This window comes from Artibeus jamaicensis, unplaced genomic scaffold (genome assembly GCF_021234435.1).
Source record: "Artibeus jamaicensis isolate MK-2021 breed Jamaican fruit bat unplaced genomic scaffold, CSHL_Jam_final contig_490, whole genome shotgun sequence".
NCBI classification, from domain to species: Eukaryota; Metazoa; Chordata; class Mammalia; order Chiroptera; family Phyllostomidae; genus Artibeus; species Artibeus jamaicensis.
In genome coordinates, this window is record NW_026521861.1 from 9671165 (window position 1) to 9693383 (window position 22219).

Genomic DNA, 22219 nt, shown 5'->3' on the forward strand with positions numbered 1-22219 from the left:
ATTATATTTGCACATTTTCCCCTTCTTACCCCACCCTCATTCCAAAACTTTCACTTGTGAGGGGCTCATGGCTAGCAATTGTGTCTTAACTTACTTTACATCTACAGTATTTCAACAGTGCCTTGAATATAGCGTGCATTTCATAGATGTTTGAGCTTGATATGATTTTTAAAGGATAAAAACACGGTAACATTGTCTCTCGTATGTGGTGTGTGTGTATTCCCAGAGGTCTGGGGGAAGTCTGCCAAAAACTTAACTGTGACCATCTCTGGGTTCCTATGATGTAAAGACACTTCCGTTTTGAGATTTAAAAAATGGATTGAACAGGATGAGGGAGGGGGGTCATTCCTGTGACCTCAATGGTCAGCATTTACATTCTCTTCAGTGCAATTCAAAAGGGTCTGGAAAGGGTGGGGCGAGACTCGGGCTTGGCCTAAACTTGGCCTTGTGTCTTAGGGAGGAGCACGGAGGAATGCTTACCAGAAGGACAATGACCTGCTAAGTTACTACTTCTCAGATGCCAAGACAATGTATGAAGTTTTCAAAAGAGGACTTGCTGTGTCTGGTAAGCCTTCTTCTTGCTTGTAAAAAGACCCACCGGGGGTGTTCTATACCTCTGCTTTCCCTTCTCACTTCTGAAAACCCACTGGCGTCTGGGTAGAATTCCCACATACCAAATGGAGGTGACCTGAGCCGTGTTGGGATGGATGCAGGAATCAGAAAATCACAGCATCAGAAAACAACGTAAGATAGATAGCTTTGGGCTTGAGACCCAGTCCTTCTATTTCCAGCTGTGTAACCTTGTGCAGACTACTTCACCTCCCTGAAATCTGTCCCTCGCTTACGACAGAGTAGCTATATCTTTCCTGCTTTCTTTCCTTTTTCCTGTCACTTAGTCTGGAAGTTTCCATATTTACCTCTGAATTCCTGGTAACCCTTTTTCTGAATGCTTCCTTTTGGCAGGACCTGAAGCCCTCTCAGAAATTTGGCTAAAGTCTCTATGTCAAATTCCTTACTCTTTTACTTTTTCTACTTATAACTTGGTCTCATTTTGGCTTTTCAGCCAGGTAGGCTTGTTCCTTAGCCTCCTGTCACAACCTCCATGGCTTCTGTGGCTGAGACTACTGTTTACTGTTAAAGCAAGATTTTCCCTACCAAGTCATTGTTAAATAGTCGACAGTGATGTGTAGGAAAGTATTTGGATCCACCCACTAGTTCCTTTGTACATCACATTTGTCTAGGAACATGCTTTTTATGAATGCAACCCCCCAGATGCAGAATCTGAACCAGAATTAGCATTTAGGCCTCCCGACTTCTTACCTTGTCCTGACCCCAAAACCATACTACACTTAATATCGCAGAAGACAATGATCTTCTGGACTTTCTTTGAAATGGTGCCATGTAGGCTTTGGTAGGTTCACTTGGAACATATCAAGCCTCAGTACGTATATCCTTTATCATTAAACACAATACTAGGTATGGTAGTTTCCTTCTAAAAGCTATTGGCTTATAGCTCTCCCTATATCTTTTTTCTTTGGGGTGACATTATGTCCAGGCATATGTTTGTGTATGTGACTCCTTATCCCTCCCTTCCTTCTGCCTTTAACTATGACTACGATAATACTTAATAGCCAACTCCTGTCAGGTGCTAACTATGCAATAGGTATTGCTCATATACCATCTACTAATCTCCCCTAGACCTCAGGAATTAATTACTATATTTTTTAAAAGATTTCATTTATTTATTTTTAGAGAGAGGGGAAGGGAGGGAAAAAGAGGGAGAGAGACATCCATGTATGGTTGCCTCTTATGTGCCCCCTACTGGGGACCTGGCCTGCAACCCAGGTGTGTGCCCTGAATAATGACTACCATTTTTTAAAATGAGAAAATAGAGACTCTGAGGTTCAGGAACATTGTGAAGGGGACAGAACTAGAAAATGTTGCATAAGATACTTACTTCATTAAGAGAGTTTTTTTTCAATACTAAATTAAAAGTAAACAAATAAAGTTAAATTCACTTCTCATGTCAGCAGACATGGGAAATCTGGCGTTGCTATTTCCAAAGAGAAATGACCCATCTGATCCTCACTGGGGTTGAGTCCATTCACCCCAACATACACTTTTAACACCTACCCAGTAGATGGTCTGTGTTGCAAGTCGTTTGTGGATAATGTTTAAAATGTAGATTCTCTGGCTCCCCTTGTTAAAATGAATCAAAATTCTAGGTAAGACCTAAGAATCTGAATGTTTAACAAAGCTTGGTTGGGAGGAGGGATTCTAACGCCATAGTTTCAACTCTACTTAACTCAGGGCAGCAATTTTTCCAAGTTGATCTGAATTGAGTAAGTTAATCAAAGGTGTGGCTCTTGCCTGATTGGGACTTTGGCTAATTAGGCTAAAGCTGATTAGGGCACAGATTTTAATGAGACCTGAGTCGGTGCCCTTTTGGGCCAATTATGGGACTTGTTCCTTGGCCTTGGGCCTCTGCTAGAATTTTCAGGGAGGTGATAAGGAGATGCAGTGTGTTTTTTTCCCACATTTGTCAGCTCTGTCACTTACTGGGTGAGCTTGGAGAAGCTAAGCTGTTCCAGTCCTTTCTGTCTCTCTGTACCATGGGGATAACAATAGTTGCAATGGCCAAATGAGTCAATGTGCCTCCCATGGAGTAAGCATTCTGCAATCGGTAGCTATTGCTAGTAATTAATGTTGGTGCAAGCTCATTGGTGGTGCCTTGAGGCACCACCAGTGAGCTGGAGCAGAGGGCTGAGAGCACCTAGTAGGACAGGGCTTGCCTGGCTTCATGCAAAACTAGAGTCTGAGACTTTACTTCTTAAACTTTTATGCAGCTGTTTCAGCAGGAAGAAAAAGTACTAATGTTTCCTGCAGACAATCTCTTCATTTATTTTTTTATATCTTTTTAATCAGAGTAGCTATTTCTTTCCTGTTTTCTTTCCGTTTTCCTCTGTCACTTAGTCTGAAAGTTCACGTATTTACCTCTGAATTCCTGGTAACCCTCTCTCTGAATGCTTCCTTTTGGCAGGACCTGAAGTCCTCTTAGAAATTGGGCTAGAGCTTCTATGTCAATTCCCTTCCCTTCTACGTTGTCTTTATAACTTGGTCTCACATTGACTTCTCAGCCGGTCAGGCTTGTTCCTTAGCCTCCTGTCACAACCTCATGGCTTCTGTGGCTAAGACTACTGTTTAGTAAGTTTCCTACACTCATTTTTAATTTTAATAAGATTGAATAGTTTAGATGTTCAGAAGTTTAATTCTTTTACTGTCAAATATAAGGCACCATTATAAAATACTGTAGGGAAATATATGTGGTGTGTCGAGCTGCGTGTCTGGGCATGCGTGTGTCCTTCTTGTTCCAATGGGCCTTGGGTATTTCAGGAGATGCTCCTAAACACAGGCAGTGTACCTGAACAGATGACAGTAAATGAAACTCCGCCAGCAAGAGAAAGGTCCCATTTTACTAGCTGTTAAAGAAACTTCGACTAAAGCAATAATTGGTTAAACCTAGACCACAGGGCATGTTTCAGAAGATGCTATTTAGTGTCTATGACTTGATATGCTCCTGATGGGAAAAAAGCAAATGGTTACAATGGGGTCTTATTAAGCCCCATTGTAGTGCTTAATTGTAGTGCTTACAAGGTGGTGCCGGGTGTCAAACCTGCGCGGTGGCAACCATCCCCCACCTCCCAGCTCAGTAGTCTTTCATTTGAGGGACACTGTTCCAAGAAAATGTTCTAAATTTGGAAATATTTGCCATAGCATTATTGAAGGTGTCAAACTTGGAAATCATCTAAATACCCACAATGAGAGTTAAGTCCATTACAGGAAAACCCTTCATCTGTAGGTCATCATAAGGCCACAGAAATCTCTACAGAGAATAAATAATAACATGGGGATGTTTATATCAAACAAGGAAAGGAAGCAGGACAAATTGAAATATATGCCATAACCCTATAGAACTATGCAAAGGAACAATGAAAAGTATATCAGTGTTAACAATGGTATTATGTGACAAGATTATTGACGATTCACATTTTGATTTCTTTCTATATTTTTATGAGCATGCTTTTTTTCTTATAGGGATGCTCAGCTCAAGATTATCCAATTCAGGCTGTCTACTTGTGGGCTTCCACTTGTTCACATTATTAGGGCAAATCCCCTATTCATAGCTTTCTCTGAATGCCTGTTACCATGGAGGTCACATATTCCAACACTAAGCCACCCCTGTTCTGTAGAATTTCCCAAAGGTTCCCTGTAAGACTTTCTCTATCTTTGAGAACTGAGTACTTCCTGCCTTTGTATTTCCTTGGCACATAAGAGAAGCTCACGTTCTAACTAGATTTATTTCTTGTGTCCTATCTCTTTCTAATTCTCCTTTACCTTATCTGCAGACAATCTCTTCATTTATTTTTTGAATTTACAAATGGAGCTGATTTTCTTTTAATGTTATGTTTATAGACAATGGGCCTTGCTTGGGATACAGAAAACCAAAACAACCTTACAGATGGCTGTCCTACAAACAGGTAAGTCAGGCTCCTGTTTGGGAAAACTCCTTTTGCTGATGTGATATCCCGAGCTAATTTGGTACCTTTGGATCTTCACTGCTGGTTTTGCCTCTCTCCTTTCTCCCTTTTTTGTAGGTGTCTGATCGAGCAGAGTACCTGGGCTCCTGTCTCTTGCATAAAGGACATAAACCATCACAAGACTCTTTCGTTGGCATCTTTGCTCAGAATAGGCCAGAGGTAATCATATTGAAGTTAACTCAAGCACATGAGTCAGGGCTTAAGTCTAAACACTTTAAACCCACCCCTAATCCATCACTCTGACACTTGATGACTTACCAAAACAATTTAAAGATCTCATATTCTTTAAATATACTTCCCCTTGAGCGAGTGACAACTCAGGGCCTCCTTAATTCCTGGTTGAATGTATAGTGCTCTACCCTAGGTGACTAGGGTAGACTTCTCTTATTTTCAGTGCATTAAGAGTCATTTTAAGTCAGTCTGTTGCATGAGGAAAACAAAGAAGCTAAAAGGGACTGGCCAATAAGAGGATGTTCTAGAAAAGGATGTACTCATGTCAGAGTTGGAACTTGCATGTTGTAACTGAAGTAAACCAAGGCACCCATTGCTACTGAGACCACTGAAAGCAGATTTTAGACATTAAGATGATTGGGATGAATTTGTTATACCCAGCATCATTGAGGAGACATATCTTCACCTCCAGTTAAGGAAATTAGGACCCAACCTAGTGAGTTAGTCTGCTAGGGGTGCCATAGCAAAATACCAGAAACTGGCGGTTTAAACAAAGGAAATATATTTTTTCATAGTTCTGGTGGCTGGAAGTCCAAGATCAAGGTTTCAGCCAGTTTGGTTTCTCCTGGGGACTTCCTTTTTTCCTTGACGTTGATTGCCTTCGCACTGTGTCCTCCCTTTTCTCTGTCATTCCGGTGTCTCTTCCTCTTCTTAGGACGTAAGTCATGTTAGATTAGGACCCACCACCTTATGAACTCATTTAACCTTAATTACTTCTTTAAAGGCCCCATGTCCAAAATCCATGGCGCTGGGGGGCTAGGGCTGCAATTCTGCCTGTAATGCCTAGACTTCTTTTCGGTCACTCTTCATGCTTCCTGATGTGTATACACTGACGTCATGCTCTCCTGACTTTGTTCATTCCGGAGCCTCTGCTGGCTCCACCCCCACAGCCCACTCTCGCCCACTCCCAGTCTTTCACAGCCCTGCCCAGTTTCTATCACTTTCCCCAAGGCAGCCCCAGATAGGCTTTACCCGACCCCTTAAAGTGACCACTGCCTCCTTAAAACTCCGTAATGCTCTCCATATCTCTTACGGATGGAATGTGTCACACTTTACCTTTGCACCCTGGCCTACTTTTGTATTATAGTTGTCTGTGCCTATCTTACCTCCTTTATTTAACTGTATTTGGTTGCATTAGCTGTGCTCCTAATGCCCCACAGTGATTTTCTAATGCAAAGTAACCACAAAAGAATTCGTTGGCTAAATGACTAATGCTTTTCCTCTTCAAAGTGTGCCCTAGTCCTAATGTGAACTTCTCTCCATACAGTGGATCATCTCCGAGTTAGCTTGTTACACATACTCCATGGTGGCCATCCCCCTGTATGACACCTTGGGAGCAGAAGCCGTCATATACATTATCAATAAGGGTAAAATTTTGCTATTACATTACAACTCTGTTCTTTCTTCATGCTGAGTAATTCCTCAATGTCTGCTTTTGTAAGCGGACTTGGCATGCTGTGACCTGAAAAATGCTCTTATCTTTGCTGTCCTGTAATACCTGCAATATACTATAGTTCACAGGGATGTTACAAAAAGTCCACTCGGCAGGGCTATGCACAGATAGAGTCAATGAAATGCGTTAAGGTGACATAGCAAGACAATGGAGTTTACAGGAGGAGGCTATTTACTGTGGCCACACTGGAGAGAAGTCCAGACTGGGTGACTAAATGGCTGTGAAACATAACGTCTAAATTCCTACTTTTGTAAATCTAAGTCAGTACAGTTAACCAGTGTGAACAAATGTTTATGGTGAATCTGTAAAAACATTACCATCGTCAAACAAGTACAAGTTCAGTGGGCAAGTAATGCCCTTCCACATATCCAAGACGTTATTTTCTTTCACAGAAATAGATTAAATGAGTATGTCCATTCGAACTATAGACACAATCAGGTGTTTTCTATTTGTGTAAACAAGTATCAAAGCAAATGCTAACATTTAGAATCACAAAATGCTTGTCAGCTAATATTCAGTTTGCCCCTCCTCTCCCTTCTACCCCTTACTCGCCTCCCCCAAATAAAACACAGTGGCAGGACCACACCCAAGCGACCCCACCACCAGTGGTCTGTATCCTTAAGCAGAAAGAACCGTGTGGCTTCTCTAGAGATGCTGTGTTGACAGCGTGCAAGGGAGCCCTGCTTCTGCTTCAGTTAAGCTCCTTTAATGCCAGTGAAATGTTTCAGGTTTTACACATTACAAATCTCATTTGCAGTCATAACTAATAGCCTTTGGGGGACACACTAGCTTTGAAATTTTCAAAAATCCCTTCCTTCCTGTAAGACCATGAGGCACGTAGCAGAGCAGGAGGATGACCTCTGACTCTGTTTCTGCTTTCAGCTGATATCGCCGCTGTGATCTGTGATACACCCGAAAAGGCATCGGTCCTGCTGGAAAATATGGAGAAGAGCCTCACTCCAAGCCTGAAATTGATCATCCTCATGGACCCCTTTAAGGAGGACCTGAAAGAAAGAGGGGAGAAGAGTGGAGTGGAGGTCTTGTCCTTCTCTGATGCTGAGGTAATGACCTGAAACTCGGCCCGCGGCTCCAAGGCCATCCTGACACCACGGGCTCCTGGCCTGGCATCAACTCAAGAACGCAGGCTGCTGTCCTCCAGGGGTGGCAGGGCAGGAGTAAGTTAGACTCATGCTGTGGAGCTTCTAGAAAAATTTCCCCAAGACAACCGGGAAACCATGCCAGGGGAGAAGTAAGGTCTGTGGCCCGTGAGCACGACTTCTAAGTAGAGAATGGATAGGTGCAGTCATTTGTGGCAGTTAAGGATGTGATTCCAGAGCTAGGCACTACTAGTTAGGTGCCCTTGGGCAAGTTAATTCATCTCTCATTTTCCCTTTCTGTGAAATGAGTATAAAATAGTCCCTCCCTCACAGGGTATTTAAAGAGTTAACTGAGTTAATATATAGTAAGTACTCAGGGCAATGAGTGGTAGTAAGCCTTCCTGTGTCACTGTCCATATTATTCAACAGATTTAAGAATGGGGCTGGTGACTGAACCTTAAGAGTATGGTGGGAAGTTCGGACATTTGGGATCTGCCCTCTTAAGCTTTGTAATCCAGATACACGTATGCTTTTCCATAGGGCTTCTGGGCCCGATTCCAGTTGAAATTTCTGCTGTATTCCCACAGATGTATTCTTGTGAAAAAGGGAGAGGGCTGTGTCTGTCTGGGTCTGTCTGTCTCGCCTAATGTCTGTCTTTCTTGCTTTTCTGCCCATTGTAGAATATAGGCAAAGAGAACTTCCGAAAACCCGTGGTAAGTTTTCTTCTGCTCAAATTTGAACCTTGCATATTCAACTCCCAAAGTTCATGGCAGACTAAGCCCTCGTACTTCCCCTTCCAGCCTCCTGAACCAGAAGACCTGGGCATCATCTGCTTCACCAGTGGGACCACAGGTCAGTGCCCATGAAGCTGTCCCAGAGGCCTCTGGTGAGCCAATAACATGGCTTGAGTCACTAAGCCCTGGTAGGCTGGTAAGTGAATGCTAGCCTTAGGGGAGGCTTTTGCGTACAGGTATCCAAGTGGAAAACTAGATGCATCAGCAAGTAAACGTCACTGAACATACCAGGAGGTGTTTACATGCTGTAGATTTCAGGGGTCTTAAAGATGGCATCAGAAAAATCAACTTTCTTCTCCAACCCACCACTCTCTCAACTTGACACCAACTGCTAGAATGGTCATTCAATCAAGATGACCCAGGGATAGTTCTATACAGATCACTGTGCACCCCATCCCCACGTGGCAGCTATCTCTCTCTTAGAACTCTTTGTCGCTTTTCATGTGGCCCACCACGACCTACTGTTATATCCATTCCATTCTGCCCAGTTTATAAAATGACAGCTAGGTAATATTGTTAGCTCTGAGGTCTTGAACATAAAAACAACACAAGGAAGGGGGTGTTGCTTGCATTTTTCTTTTCTCCCGTGTTGCCATCTGAGATTACAGCCGTGCCCAGTGTGGTGGTGGAAGGCTGTCAGCAGCAGAATCTCTGGGGGCACTAATCATTCATAAGCAGAGTCCTAAACCATTCATACAAAGACATGGTGCTAGGAGAAGCTCTTGGCTCCCTGGAACCGAACCAATTGAATGGAACTTCTTATTTCAAAGCCAATGGCTACCTGTTGGTTGCCTAAAGGATCTTTCCCTCCATCTCTTGTTTTCTACAGGTGACCCCAAAGGAGCCATGCTAACCCATCAAAATGTTGTTTCAAATGCTTCTGCTTTTCTCAGATGTGTGGAGGTCAGTGGACAATTGAAAAAGAAGGCCTCCGTAACTTGTGAATGTGCCATACGATTTTAGTCTTGAAGGTAGAGGATGCAGAGAGGAAAACAAAAGCAGGTTAAGGGCCTGCGTGTGGACAAAGACTTGTGCATCTCTGTGTGGAAGAGCATCCTTCTCAGGCCTTGGTCTTTCAGGCCCACGCCCACAGCCCTCTACACTCAGCGTGCCTCTTACACTTACACCGTGTACCACGGGCACAACTGTGTGTGGTATCCTGGAAGGAAGTAGTTTTACATTAAAAAAAATTTAAATGAGATATAATTGACATCTAATGTTATAACAGCTTCCGGTGTGCAGTCTGATGACTCAATGTTTGTATATATTGCAAAACGATCCTCATAGTAAGTCTAGTTAACATACTTCACTATACCTAGTTACAAATTTTTTTTTCTTGTGACGAGAACTTTTAAGATCAGTTCTCTTAGCAACTTTCAAATATACAATGGAGTCTTATTAACTCTAGCTCATAGGAGCAGTTTTTAAATTTCCTTTGGAAGAGAAGGTTGGCATTAATCCAATTCTGTCTCCTCTTTGTTCCCGATCTATAGCATACTTTTGTGCCCACCCCTGAGGATGTGTCCATATCCTACCTCCCCTTGGCTCATATGTTTGAGAGGGTTGTACAGGTGAGTGCCCTGTCCCACATTTATGCCAAAGGCAGCTATTCAGTACTTACAGTCCTTCCCGTGACATGTCCGATGGGGCTCAGGCTTGTTCCTGCCTTCACATACAGTGTCTGTGAGTCAAGTGAGGTCAAAGCCAGGAGCTTATTATGGACCCTTAATTCTGACTTGTGGTAGGAGATCTTTTTTCTTCTTTTTAATTTTATTTTGGTTAGAATTTTTGAAAAGATCTAAGATTAGAGAAAAGGAAGTTCCCTATAAGGGGCCAGAGAAGAAGCCTTTGGTTCGGGTAAAAAGTCCAGAGTGTGTAAGATGGAGTGATTTGGGATTGTGGGCCCTGGTGGGGAGCTGCCCGTCCATGAGTGGCCTCCAGGCTTTTCGTGCCATTCTGAGGCCGATTCGAAAGCAATGCTGGCCTTTCAAAAAAACACAGGTGGTAGTAGGAATAGAAAAAATCCTCTCTCTACTCCACCCACCACCCCACGCCCCCAACCATGCTCTGATCTGATCCTTTGGCTCTCAGTCCTATTCTTAAATACTTCTTCTACCAGTTTCTCTGTTAATGCATGAAATAATAAACGAGAGATCCAGGTCCTTGGACTAAAATGTTGATATCTGACTAATTAATATAATATCAATTCTAATGAGCATATTTTTTCACATTTTAACATTTTGGAAACTGAGGTGGTTTTACAATTATGGGCATGTTCCAGTTTAGTGGAGAGTGGTTTTTCTTAGTGCTGCGGCACTAGAAGGCACCGTGAGCAGCAAGGCTCTCGAGACACCCTCTTGAAGACAGGCCCTCCCCTGACCCCTGTCCCTCGGTTTTGCTTCTAGACTGTTGTGTACTCTACTGGAGCCAAAGTTGGGTTCTTCCAAGGAGATATCCGGTTGCTGCAGGACGACATGAAGACTCTGAAGCCCACGATGTTTCCTGTGGTGCCTCGACTCCTTAACAGGGTCTATGATAAGGTATGGACCTTGCTTCCGCTGGGCTGATGGTGAGATGGAGGATATGTCTGTGGCTCAGGCCTGGCTGAGGCTCTTAGGGACCCCGTGTTGTTGAGAATTGGTCTCCTTTCACCACAGCCACACACTCCCTACAAGCATCTACACACATCCACACTTACGAATGCAGTTGTGAAAAGCCATTATAAATATAACAAATAAGCCCTTTTTCCTCTGAATGAGACTATTTGGACCTAATCTGGAGAAAGAGCTCAATTCAGAGACTTGGGGAGACCCTTAACATTGAGCCAGCTTCCTGGGAAGTTGTTACTGTGTTTTCATTACACCTTCTGGTTATTGGGCTGCTTGCTAAGGCTTGAGATAAACATTTCATATGCATCCCAGCATCTAATCCTCACAAAACTACATGAAGCCTACACTTACTACCCCTCACTTACAGGTGAAGAGACTGAGCCTCAGAAGTTAAATAACTTGTCCAGAGTCATAGCTAACAAGGGGTCAGTCCAGAATCACTGTCACATAATTATTTTAGCTGTCATTAATCAGTGCTCTGTTTTTTATCACAGCAAAATAGTGATTTTTGTAAATCAGCCATTTCTCCTGCATTCATTAGCTGAGATTCTTCCATAAGGGCATAACAAATATTTTATTCTTTTCCTTTATGTATCAGTCTTCAAAATGCTGACTCGGTGCCCCAACAGTCTTTAAAACTGGCCAATGAGATGATCTTCTTTGTAATATTATGAACTAATGATTTGCATACTTGTGTATTTAGTCATTCTCAGTGTTCACATTTTCCCACCTTGGAAGCTGGCAGCCCCAGCATGTTGTTCCCATGTCCTTTGGCATGACCCCGGTGGTTTTAATGCCTTCATTGCTTCCTGGCATACAACCCCTCGAGCTCACCTTGCATGACTGTCACTCACGTCTCAGTTTGGCTAATTTCTCTTGGGACTGGAATTTGAACCCAGGCAATATAGTAAGAGCAGCTAGGCTCTTAACGGTGTGCCACGTCACCTCATAATTCCATAGGCGTGGGGGCCCGAAGAAAACAACATGTGGCCTTTCTTCCCATGTTTGGCCCCCACCCCCGAGATTCCAGCATTCCCCTTCACTCCTGTGAATCTCACCAGGTGCTGTCCTGTGGCCCCAGTTACAGGGCAGGTGGCATTCTAGGGCACAGATGATCCCTAGACCTTGAAAGCCCTGGTTTCTATCAGACTTGACAATTCTAACAGCTCCTCACCACGCAATGGGCTTATTAGAGTCAGTTGTTTTTGTTCATTTGTTGGATGGACTTTTTTTATTTTTAAGAGAGTTATTCTATAATACGGTATTAACACACAGCTCACTTCTGGAACTTATTTTTAAAATGCCGGACTTTATTAGTTTGAGTCTCTACATTCCAGCTCCTTGTCAGTGACTTGTTAGTGGAAGTCTTGTGAATGTTGAAAAAAAGATCAATTTCTTAAGGCTGCCAGAGGTGTCAGGAATAACGCAACGCAGGCAGCATTCGAGTGTAGATCTTGGGGAAAGATGGCGAGATAATGGTACAGACATGAGTAGATATCCAGAGCCTAGAGCATGGTTGGCATTAGGGGTGGAGTTTAGGGGTGAGGTTGAGCAGCCCCGCTTGGCTGGGGGTCCAGAAATGGGAGTACAGACTATGAAGTAGGGCTGAGTCATTTTTGAATTTTGAACTGGAGAAGAACTTTGAGTTCCTTGAATCTGACCTCCAGTAGGATGGAGATTTGAAGGCCAGAATATGGAGTCAGGATATAAGTTTTATAAATATGATGGGCTTCTTTGAGTTGAGCTGGTGAGGCTCTCCTTTGACAGGAGTGTGGCCAATGGATTATAGAGTCATGAGAAGGCAGAGTCGGGGAGACAGGACAGATTGTGTGAGCCTGGAAAATGGTGTCTGCATGAAGTCCACAGGGAAGAAATGATCTGAGTAGGAAAATCTACTGGGTTTCATATGCTGTGGCTAATGGAACTTTGGTTATAGAGAAAGAAGAATTTCTCCAAGTTTAGAATATATAAGCGAAAGAGGGACAAGGGGAACAAGAAGTGGTGCTGGTTAAAAATTAGAGTTCTGCGACTTTCTTTGACCTACTAAATAAAACACCCTAAGGGTACTGCCCATCAAGCAGTTTTTTATCTGGTAGTGATTTTGTAGGTAGATGACCCTCTTTCGAAGATGTGATTATTATCTCAGTTATCAAAGTTGTTGGCCAAGGTATCCGGAGGAGCTGGAGCTTTGAATGTATGTACTAAGTTCACTTCCTTTTTAGTATGGACATAATTCTCTGGACTCCTTATTATTCAGAAAACCAGTTTATGATGGAGAGCGACTTCCTTATTAAGCTAGACATCTCTTGCTCACGGATGAGCCTTGGTGAGTATCTTGAATAGGTTTCCAACTAAAAGGAGGTATCACCCTGCAGGTTCAAAACGAAGCCAAGACACCCTTGAAGAAGTTCTTATTGAACTTGGCTATTTCCTGTAAATTCAGTGAAGTGAAAAGGGGTATCATCAGAAAGAACAGTCTGTGGGACAAGCTGATCTTTGCAAAGATCCAGGTAGGTTGGGTGGACCCTGCACAGAGCCAGGCAGAGGTCTAGGCTGCCCTGTGACTCAGTATCTCTAGCTTTCCCTCTGATGGTCCGTTGTCTCTTTAACTGGAGGGTCTTTTGCACCTTCTGTGTTCACTCACCATTTAAGATCTCTCTTGGACAACTTTGCCACTGAAGAAAATCAGTCAAAATGCAGAAAACCAACTTGACTTAGGTTATAGCACTGTCTCACATTTTTTAGGTGGTCTGTTGTAATTGTAAGTAATGCATAGGGACCAAAAACACAAATTCTATGAGGCAATGTTTTTGAAAAATGCAGATCTGGTCCCAGCTATGAATAGTGGTGACAATAATAGTCAACATTTTAAGTGCTTTTCCACAATGCCAGGCCCTATTCTAAGTGCTTTGGAAACTACCAAGTTGAATCCTCATCACTAGAATAGGTAGATTGTTCAACCCATTTTGCAGTGGGGAAAAATGAAGCCAAGGGAACAGGCTTCAGCAGGTCTTTTTGTTTCTACCCAACAGAACAACCTGGGTGGGAACGTTCGCATTATGGTCACCGGGGCTGCTCCCATCTCTGCTCCCGTCTTGACGTTCCTCCGGGCGGCACTGGGATGTCCGGTAAGCCAAGCACCTTTGAATATAGCTGATTTCACTTTGGCAACAAATAAGACTCACTGTATTTTTTTTGTTTTGTTTTTTAGATTTTATTTATTTATCTTTAGAGGGGAAGGGAAGGAGAGAGGGAGAGAAATATCAATGTATGGTTGCCTTTTGTGCATCCCCTGGTTGCCTTTTGTGCATCCCCTGCTGGGAACTGGCCTGCAGGGAACCGGCCTGCAACCCCGGTATGTGCCCTGACTGGGAATCGAACCGCGATTGTCTGGTTCGCAGGCCCGCACTCAATCCACTGAGCTACACCAGCCAGGGCAGACTCACTGTTTAAATAAAATTGAAAACCCAGCTGAAAAGTACCATATAGGGAAAGTCACCCCCAAATCTCAACCTCAGGAGAAATGATCCTTTTAGCCATGCTGTATGCATCTAAGATATTTGTTAAACTGTCCCATCGACATCGTTCCTTGTCAAAGGAAGATCTATGTTATTTTTATGATTTTGGAATAGTTTGATGAATGTACCTAAATAACTAGTCTGCTGTTAATGGACAAGTTTCTTACCATTTTTTTCTGTTTTAATCAGTTAAGTGATAAGAATACCTTTATATTCTTTAGTATCTAATACAATGATCAATTTGGGATAAATCCTGACAGGTAGAGATTTTTGGGTTAAAGTGTACATTGGGGTTTTACTATAGATTATCAAACTTCCCTTCAGTAAGATATTATATTTTTTAATGCATTTCTGCAAATGATGCATGGGGCCTTATTTTTCCATATTCTTGCCAGTGAAAGGCTTTGTCAGTCATTTAAATCTTAGCCCATCAGGTACATGAAGAACCTTCTTGGGGTTTTGTTTCTTTTATTAACACTGAACATCTTTTCAATGGCTTATTGGCACTTGTACTTGTTCCATAAATTACTCTTACTTCCTTATAGAAAAACAGGCAAAGGATAATTTGGTTCTCTTTGACATTGCTTTCTAAGAGTTCTTCGTATTGTAGTATTACTCATTTTTGTCATGTTAGAAATATTTTTCCTAGTCTCATCTATTGCCTCATGTATGGCTATATGAAAGTTTTAATTTTTATGTAGTCAGATGGATTAATCTTTCCTATTTGTAGTTTTTGATTTGCTTAGATAACACTCTCTAGCCTTCAATATTTATAGACTGTTTTCCTCTATGTTTTCTGGTAATCTTTTGGCTTTACTTTTATCCAGTTAAATCGCTGCTCCATCTGGAACTTAGTACAAGGGCTTGGACATGGATATTTTCTCTTTTTCCTTCCAAATAGCTAATTCATTTGATCAACATGCAGAGCATGAGTGAAACAGACAGTCTAGTCCTCACAGGGGGACCCCTGTCTGTGGGACCAACATGAAAAAAGATTCTGTGTGGATGCCAAGGCCAGAGGCCCACTAGTCTCTCAAATTAGCGCCCTCTGGCCATTCTTACCACTTTTGTCTCCCTCAGCCCCTGAACGGACAGGTCAGAAGGTCCTCTTGTCATGCCCCTCCCAGAAAGGCTTCTTCTCCACATTCACAGCTCTGTCTACCACAGCACCACTGACCCCCACCACAGTACACTAGGTACTCGTTTCCCCCTACCAGCCTCTCTGGTCAAGGTTATCCTTTATACCAGGGGCTGGCACAATGCAGCAACTCTGGCTTGTTGCCTAGTTTTATAAAAGAAAGATTTTAGTGGAAGACCGCCATGTTTAACTAAACCATTTACTATCTGGTCCTATAAAGAGAAAGAGCTTGCCAACCGCTGTTCTGTACTGTAGCTGGAGCTATTTCCCTTTAAAAATGCTACTTGGCTTCCTTTATAAGTGCTCCATTGCCCAGGTTCAAGCCCAGTTGCCACTGGGTTGCACATCCCTTATTGAAAAACTCTCCTTTTCCCTTCCACTTGAAATGGCAATTTCCCTCAAGTACAGTACAAGTTTCCATACTTTGGTCTGTTTCTGAACCCTTTTGGTTTCTGAGCAAACCCCCACTTGTAAAGACTTAGCAGCTCAGGCATGAATTCAAGGCATGATGATGCCAAGTGTCCTCCAGCCCTCAGAGACCTTGCTCTCCTCCTGTCTTGCCATAAGGCATGGCCAGGTCCTGCTTTATCATGAGCCAGTCTCCAAGCCCTTCTTTGGTTTTCTCAGGTGTATGAAGCTTATGGTCAAACAGAATGCACTGCTGGCTGTACATTGACATCCCCTGGGGACTGGAAACCAGGTGAGTTCTCCATCGACTGGGCAGGAGGTACAGTGGTTGGGAAAAGGATTCAAACTGAACTTGAACTTATGAGTTTAGATGACCTTGGTGCTCTGGATGAATGTGGCAAAAGCCAACTCAGGTTCTGGTCCAGTCCTTCCTATCTTGGCAGATGATTTTTCAAGTTTTTGAAAATTTTTAGAGTCAATCCATAAGTATCTCTGAAATGTGCCTAGAATGGTCGCCGTCTTATGGTTTCCCAGCTGACTCGGTATGTTGCGTTCTAGGCCATGTTGGAGTCCCCCTGGCTTGCAATCATGTAAAGCTGGAAGATGTGGCAGACATGAACTACTTTTCAGTGAACGGTGAAGGAGAGGTGGGTCAGTTGTGCCTGGTGGTCGTGTCCAGACCATCATGGTGGGCATGTTTGTATCAGGAAGAGCACACAGCTGTGAGCAGGCTTGACAGGGTTGACTCCTCCGAGATCTTGGAATGAGCAAGGAATGGAATCTTTCTGAGCCTCACTCTTCTATCCACCACATTAGGGATTACAATTGTGTTCTGCACACTGTAGTTGAAACCATCAAGTGATTCAGGGATGAGAACAGGTGTTTTAGCAGAGGAGTAGTAGCCTTTGCTATAGTCACCACTTTGTACCATCTTATGGGCAGGTCTGCATCAAGGGCACCAACGTGTTCAAAGGATACTTGAAGGACGCTGCGAAGACGGCAGAAGCCCTGGATGAAGATGGCTGGCTTCACACGGGAGACATCGGGCGCTGGCTCCCGGTGGGTATTTCTCCTGGGAGTCTGTGCTGCTGGGGAGGACTGTCTGCTCAACAAATGCGTGGAGATGCGAATGGGATAATTGGCCAAGTTGGTGGGACTCCTTTCACAGTGGAATATGCAGGGTCTGGCAGAAGTAACACCTGCTTGAGGGTGGCAGTAGGGTAATAATATGGGTGTCATGATCTATAGTTTTAATTTGAACATTTCACCTAAAATATCACATGGTGTGCTTGAGTGTGATATTGTTATGTTACAGAATTACATGCTTATGATTTTGTAATAAAAGAGTAATTAAAAAGGGCGTTATTTGTGCCAGGCCTGTATTTGCTTACAGCCAAAGAAAAATTAGGTGACTTTTCCAGAAAAGGGGTATAGTAGTCTGTTCTTTTGTTTGTTTGTTTACTCTTCTTGAGGTAGAATTGTGATTTGTTAACTCCATGGGCCTATAACATTTTCCTTTTATAAGTTTCAAAGAAATGCATTTCTTTCCACTTAATATGTAGAGACAGATGAACGCTGGCCAGCCAGTTTCTAAACGAGGAGTGAGCAGAGGCTAGGTTTTGCCTCTCGGTGACCTTGACTGCCCCTCTGTGGCAGGAATGGAAACGTGTTCAAGCGTACCGTGCAGATAAACAATGACCATAGTCTCTGTCAACCCCATCTGCTTCCCTGAGGAGAGAGGAAATCATTGTACAATCGTGATGGGGCCTTAGAAGCCCTGCAGGGGGTCTTCCCAGGTTTTCTCTCTGGAAAGTTTTTGTCCACCACGTGCTAGGGCAGTGGGGGGTGTAACCGGACCTGACTCCTTTCTGGCTCAGTATTCTCCAGATTTAAGTGACATTCAGAGACCCTTTGGCGAGCACTCCGGGAACATTGGTCCTGACGATGTATTTCATAGATTTTGGTCCAGCCATATTGTGTTGCCATGCCCTGTGTCTGCACAAGAGTCCTCTGTTCTCATAAGCATAGGATATGGGCAATAGATGTGTCCCCAAAGAAAAATTATAAAGGGCTGACTGAGCCTTACTAGTCACTTTCAGATCATGTCTGTTAGGCTGGATTATGTCTGGTTTCCTGAGTTGGCCTTGTCTTGGTCCCAGGGTTGGTTCAGGCTACTGCCCTGCTTAGCGTGTGATCATGTGGGTTGCATTTGCTACTCGTCCCAATTCTGCAATTCAAATCCCTAAGAACATAAGCTCCTCAGACCGATTAGCTCAGAGAAAGGAAGCTGCAAATGAGCTCTGGTGGTCAGAGAGCCCTTCCCAGCCCTGCTTCTGGCCTAACAAGCACAACTATTGACTTGCTTGATTAGCACTAACACGGTGGAGCTGTTTTAGCCTGTTTCCCACTCTGACCAGAGGGATACACAACATGGAGTCAAGGATGGGGAGTTTTAACTTATTCAACATTCTTAGTAAAAGGTCACTTCTTCCTTATTCCTGGAAGTGCTTGAAGTGGAGTAATCGGAGATTAAGTTATTGGAAATTTGGGGCTGCCAAATATGTTCAGCAGATGAGACAACCACTTATACAACCCCAGCAGGCTGCACATGGGCTCTCCAAAGTAGACAAACAGCGTAGACAGGCTCTTGCTGGAAGCTGCTTTCCTCCCCTTTCCTCAAAGCCAAGAATGAGAAATGAGAGATCGTTCAAGTCTCTGGAAAGGTCAAGTTTAAAGCAGGAAGATACCTGTGACTTTGCTACTTTCTTCCCTAACCACCCCCCCCCCCCACAAAGGGCTCGAAAACACTGACGTTGCCATCTGTCTGTCTCATGTAGAATGGAACTCTGAAGATCGTTGACCGGAAAAAGAACATTTTCAAACTGGCCCAGGGAGAATACATTGCTCCAGAGAAGATAGAAAATATCTACATCAGGAGTAGACTGGTGCTGCAGGTTTTCGTACACGGGGAAAGCTTAAGGGTAACACACCGTTTTGAACTTTAGCCATTTTCGGGCACGGACCGTGCTGATTCCAATAGCCACAGGCAATCTGTTTAGGTAGGTTTAGGACGAGAAGATACGAGCTTCTAACCCTGAAAGGAGGCAATATAAATGAAAATAACTTCTTTGAAGTTATGATGGACTCTGTAACCAAGTCTGTAGAATTGTTAAACTGTTATACTAAAGTGCAGCCATTCAGTAAAAAGGGACCCATGCAGATTTTAGTTTCCACTACAGTCGAAGTCCTTTGGTGCATACTGCTTCATATCGATATATACTACACTGAAACGTAGCTCTTGGGGAGGAGGGGAGGGTTGGTAGGACAGGCCAGAGATGCTTTAGGCTTAATGGGGAACACCACTCCTTTTCGAACAACCAAATTTGAGTAGGACAGTTTTTGAGCAGAGTTCCAAGTGAGCTGGAAGTGTCCGGTGAGGGACGAGTAGGGCACTAGCCCGGGATCTGAGGTCTTGGGAAGTGTCTTTTCCAAAGATCTGGTCCCGCTTCCTTTACTCACCAGGAGACACCGTACAAGATTTCTCACATTCCCTGTTTGTTTTCCACAGTCATCCTTAGTAGCGGTGGTGGTTCCCGACTCAGATGTGCTCCCCTCATTTGCAGCCAAACTTGGGGTTAAGGGCTCCTTTGAAGAACTGTGCCAAAACCAAGTAAGTCTCAGCAAAGCTGCATGCACCCCTGTGGAGCCTGTTGTGGGAGAGGGGAGACCCCACCAGCTCAGGCACCCATGAGTTCCCACAGCCTTCTGTCTGAAAGAACAGACTCCCCCTGAGTTCATGGCAGGTGGCTGAACCCTAAATGGAATGACTGGTTTTATTAGACTGGAGGACAGGATGGTGAGTTTAAAAACAACAAAGAACCCTGTCTTTTTTATAGTGATACGTTCTTTATGGGGGGAAAAAACTGGAAAATCGCAAGTTTTAAATTGTCATTCAGAGAAAAGTCCTTTAATATTTAGATTTGCCTTTTCTTCTCATTGACTTGCTTTCTTTGCAATAACAGGCATAAAATGCAACTGTATGTACCTCTACATCCTGCTTATACTCCCAGGAGCTTTTGCAGGAACTTTGAGTCCATTCATCTTAGCCTGTCATTAAGGCTCTTTGTCAAACAGCCATGCTTTAAGCCATGTTTTCTGTTTTCAGGCCATAAAGGAAGCCATTTTACAAGATATGCAGAAACTTGGGAAAGAAAGTGGCCTTAAATCCTTTGAACAGGTATGTATTGCTGCTATAATCCTTGTCTTTCAAGGAATGCTAGAAAGTCCTAAAGATGGCACTTATAATGGGGTTTAAATGTACAGCTTCCAAGGAATTGGCTTTAGAGTTTGTACCATGAACCTACTGAGTATGATTGGCAGTGACCTTTTATAGTTATTCGTGCAGTCCTGTCTTGCTGTTCATTCTTCGTTCTCCCTTCTCCCAACTCCTTTCTTTCCCTAAGTGTGTGAGAAGGGGCATGTGTAACTGTTCTCTTTCTTTGTACCACTTTTTCAACCCTGCTTTTATAAGATGAAATGTTCTTTAAGGTTCTTACCATAGCAATTAGGGGGTTCTGCAGAAAAGTCCAAAACACTAAGAAATGCGCGTGTGTGCACGGGCGTGTGTCTATTCATCTTCTCTCTTCCAGGTCAAAAGCATCTTTCTCCACTCAGAGCCATTTTCCATTGAAAATGGGCTCTTGACACCAACATTGAAAGCAAAGCGGGGAGATCTTTCCAAGTACTTCGAGACCCAAATCAACAGCCTGTACAAGACCATCCAGGAGTAGATCAGGTACCAATGGCTGGAAGGGGCTTAGAGGTGGCCTGCCTTGTGGGAATGTGCATTAAAACCTAAGCTTTTTTATTTTTTCTTTTCCCCTGTCTGTTGTTCTACCTCCTAAATTATAAACATAATTTGGGAGCTTTTAAGAAATATTGAGAGACTTATAATGTGGAAGCTTAGTTGTATACTAAATAAATCTTGTCCTTCCATCATTTGCTGATATTTAGGTTTTCGGGCTACTTTTATCAAAAGTATCAACATACTTTTCTTCAAGATCTATTTACATATATATTGTCCCTTCCTCCAAGTAACCACTAGTTCAAGAGCCAAAATGACCCATTGTGACTCTTATAGTTTTCCAGTAAAACTTAACTTGTCAACAGTCACAACACTTAAGTTTTCCAGCGTTCAAGTTAAGAGACTTTTAAGTTCTGACAAGCTGTTTTTAATTCCTGTTTGCTAACTACTCCATGAGACCTTGACAATTTTAAATCAAATTTTAACTTCTCACATCTGTGAAACGGATTGCTTCGATGCATTTGTGTGTACGCTGAAGTCTTGATACAGAAAGGAAGTTTGATTATACCGAAAATTTCCCAGCTTCTCTCGTTTCTCTGACTTTGGAGAACTACAAATTGGGCCTATGAGGTGTCCAAAAAGAATGTTCTTAAACTGTTATCTACAGGGCTACTACTGGTGACTAAATCTGTTCCCCAAAGTCTGCTGTGGGGACAGGAGCTGAGACACCGTCGAGCACACTTTCCAGTAAAAGGAGCAAAGCGCTGAGCAAAAACTTCCTGGGCTGGGAGCGAAGACCTGTGGGGAAGCTGACCACCTGCACAACAGCCTTGTCTTCTGAGAAGGAACCCACTGACCTTTTCTCCCATGAGCACCAGTTCCTGCTCCAGTTTACCCCCAGACAACACGTGTTGCTTCCACTTGTAAATGTAAAGTCCTTAAAGGAATAAACTATTGCAGATACGTACGTTGTGGTGTGTCTCCTCACGGACCGCAACGAGTCAGTCTTACACAAGGACCACTTAACTAACAATCATGCCAGCCAGGGGCTCTCCCACTTGGCTGCACACTAGAATTACCTGCAAGATTAAAAAGGTACAAACATCTGGCTTTTACCCCAGATTTTGATGGAAATGGTGTGGGGTACAGCCTCAACAGTGGGACTTTTTAAAGGTCCCTAGGTGATTGCAGGATGCGACCAAGTTTGAAAACTATTGCAGGGACTTATTATTATGTTCAGATGTCCAGGCCTTCTTATCCCACTACCGTGAGCAACAAGGCAAATTACAGCTGAGCCCGAACTCCAGTGGAGCCTGATTTGTTTTGCTCCTTTACGATCTTTGTCACACTCTTAAGAAACCTTGAGCACTGTCCTGGCCTCTAACTAGGAGTAAAGGAGAACGTTCCTGGATGGTTTTTCTAGACTCTCAGCCCAGAAAAATTGAAATATGTATTCTTGAGCCACAGAAACAAAAGGGGAGGCGGGAACGAACAGGTCTCCCCACGGTCCAGCACACCTGTTATCTCCCTGACCCTCCCCACCCTGACTTGTTCCAACTGACCTGCACT

At 43.4% G+C, this 22219-nt stretch overlaps 1 protein-coding gene across 4 annotated transcripts in view; it reads left to right on the plus strand.

The window, feature by feature from the left end:
- The window catches only part of ACSL5 (acyl-CoA synthetase long chain family member 5), a 46968-nt gene that overhangs the window by 20213 nt on the left and 4536 nt on the right, over positions 1 to 22219 (plus strand). For 3 of the 4 annotated variants that reach the window (XM_053668424.1, XM_053668425.1, XM_037132899.2), the window contains exons 3-22: positions 457 to 565; positions 4474 to 4538; positions 4656 to 4757; positions 6097 to 6196; positions 7165 to 7343; positions 8060 to 8092; positions 8180 to 8231; positions 9003 to 9076; positions 9667 to 9744; positions 10579 to 10713; positions 13158 to 13292; positions 13815 to 13910; positions 16066 to 16138; positions 16405 to 16493; positions 16789 to 16905; positions 18684 to 18827; positions 19415 to 19516; positions 20012 to 20083; positions 20496 to 20641; positions 21318 to 21613. In XM_053668424.1, coding sequence (XP_053524399.1) covers positions 457 to 565; positions 4474 to 4538; positions 4656 to 4757; positions 6097 to 6196; positions 7165 to 7343; positions 8060 to 8092; positions 8180 to 8231; positions 9003 to 9076; positions 9667 to 9744; positions 10579 to 10713; positions 13158 to 13292; positions 13815 to 13910; positions 16066 to 16138; positions 16405 to 16493; positions 16789 to 16905; positions 18684 to 18827; positions 19415 to 19516; positions 20012 to 20083; positions 20496 to 20636 — 1896 coding nt within the window. In that variant the 3' untranslated portion in view covers positions 20637 to 20641; positions 21318 to 21613. Of the gene's footprint in view, positions 1 to 456; positions 566 to 4473; positions 4539 to 4655; positions 4758 to 6096; positions 6197 to 7164; positions 7344 to 8059; positions 8093 to 8179; positions 8232 to 9002; positions 9077 to 9666; positions 9745 to 10578; positions 10714 to 13157; positions 13293 to 13814; positions 13911 to 16065; positions 16139 to 16404; positions 16494 to 16788; positions 16906 to 18683; positions 18828 to 19414; positions 19517 to 20011; positions 20084 to 20495; positions 20642 to 21317; positions 21614 to 22219 lie in introns of those variants that run through there. The other variant, XM_053668423.1, reaches the window with a different exon arrangement.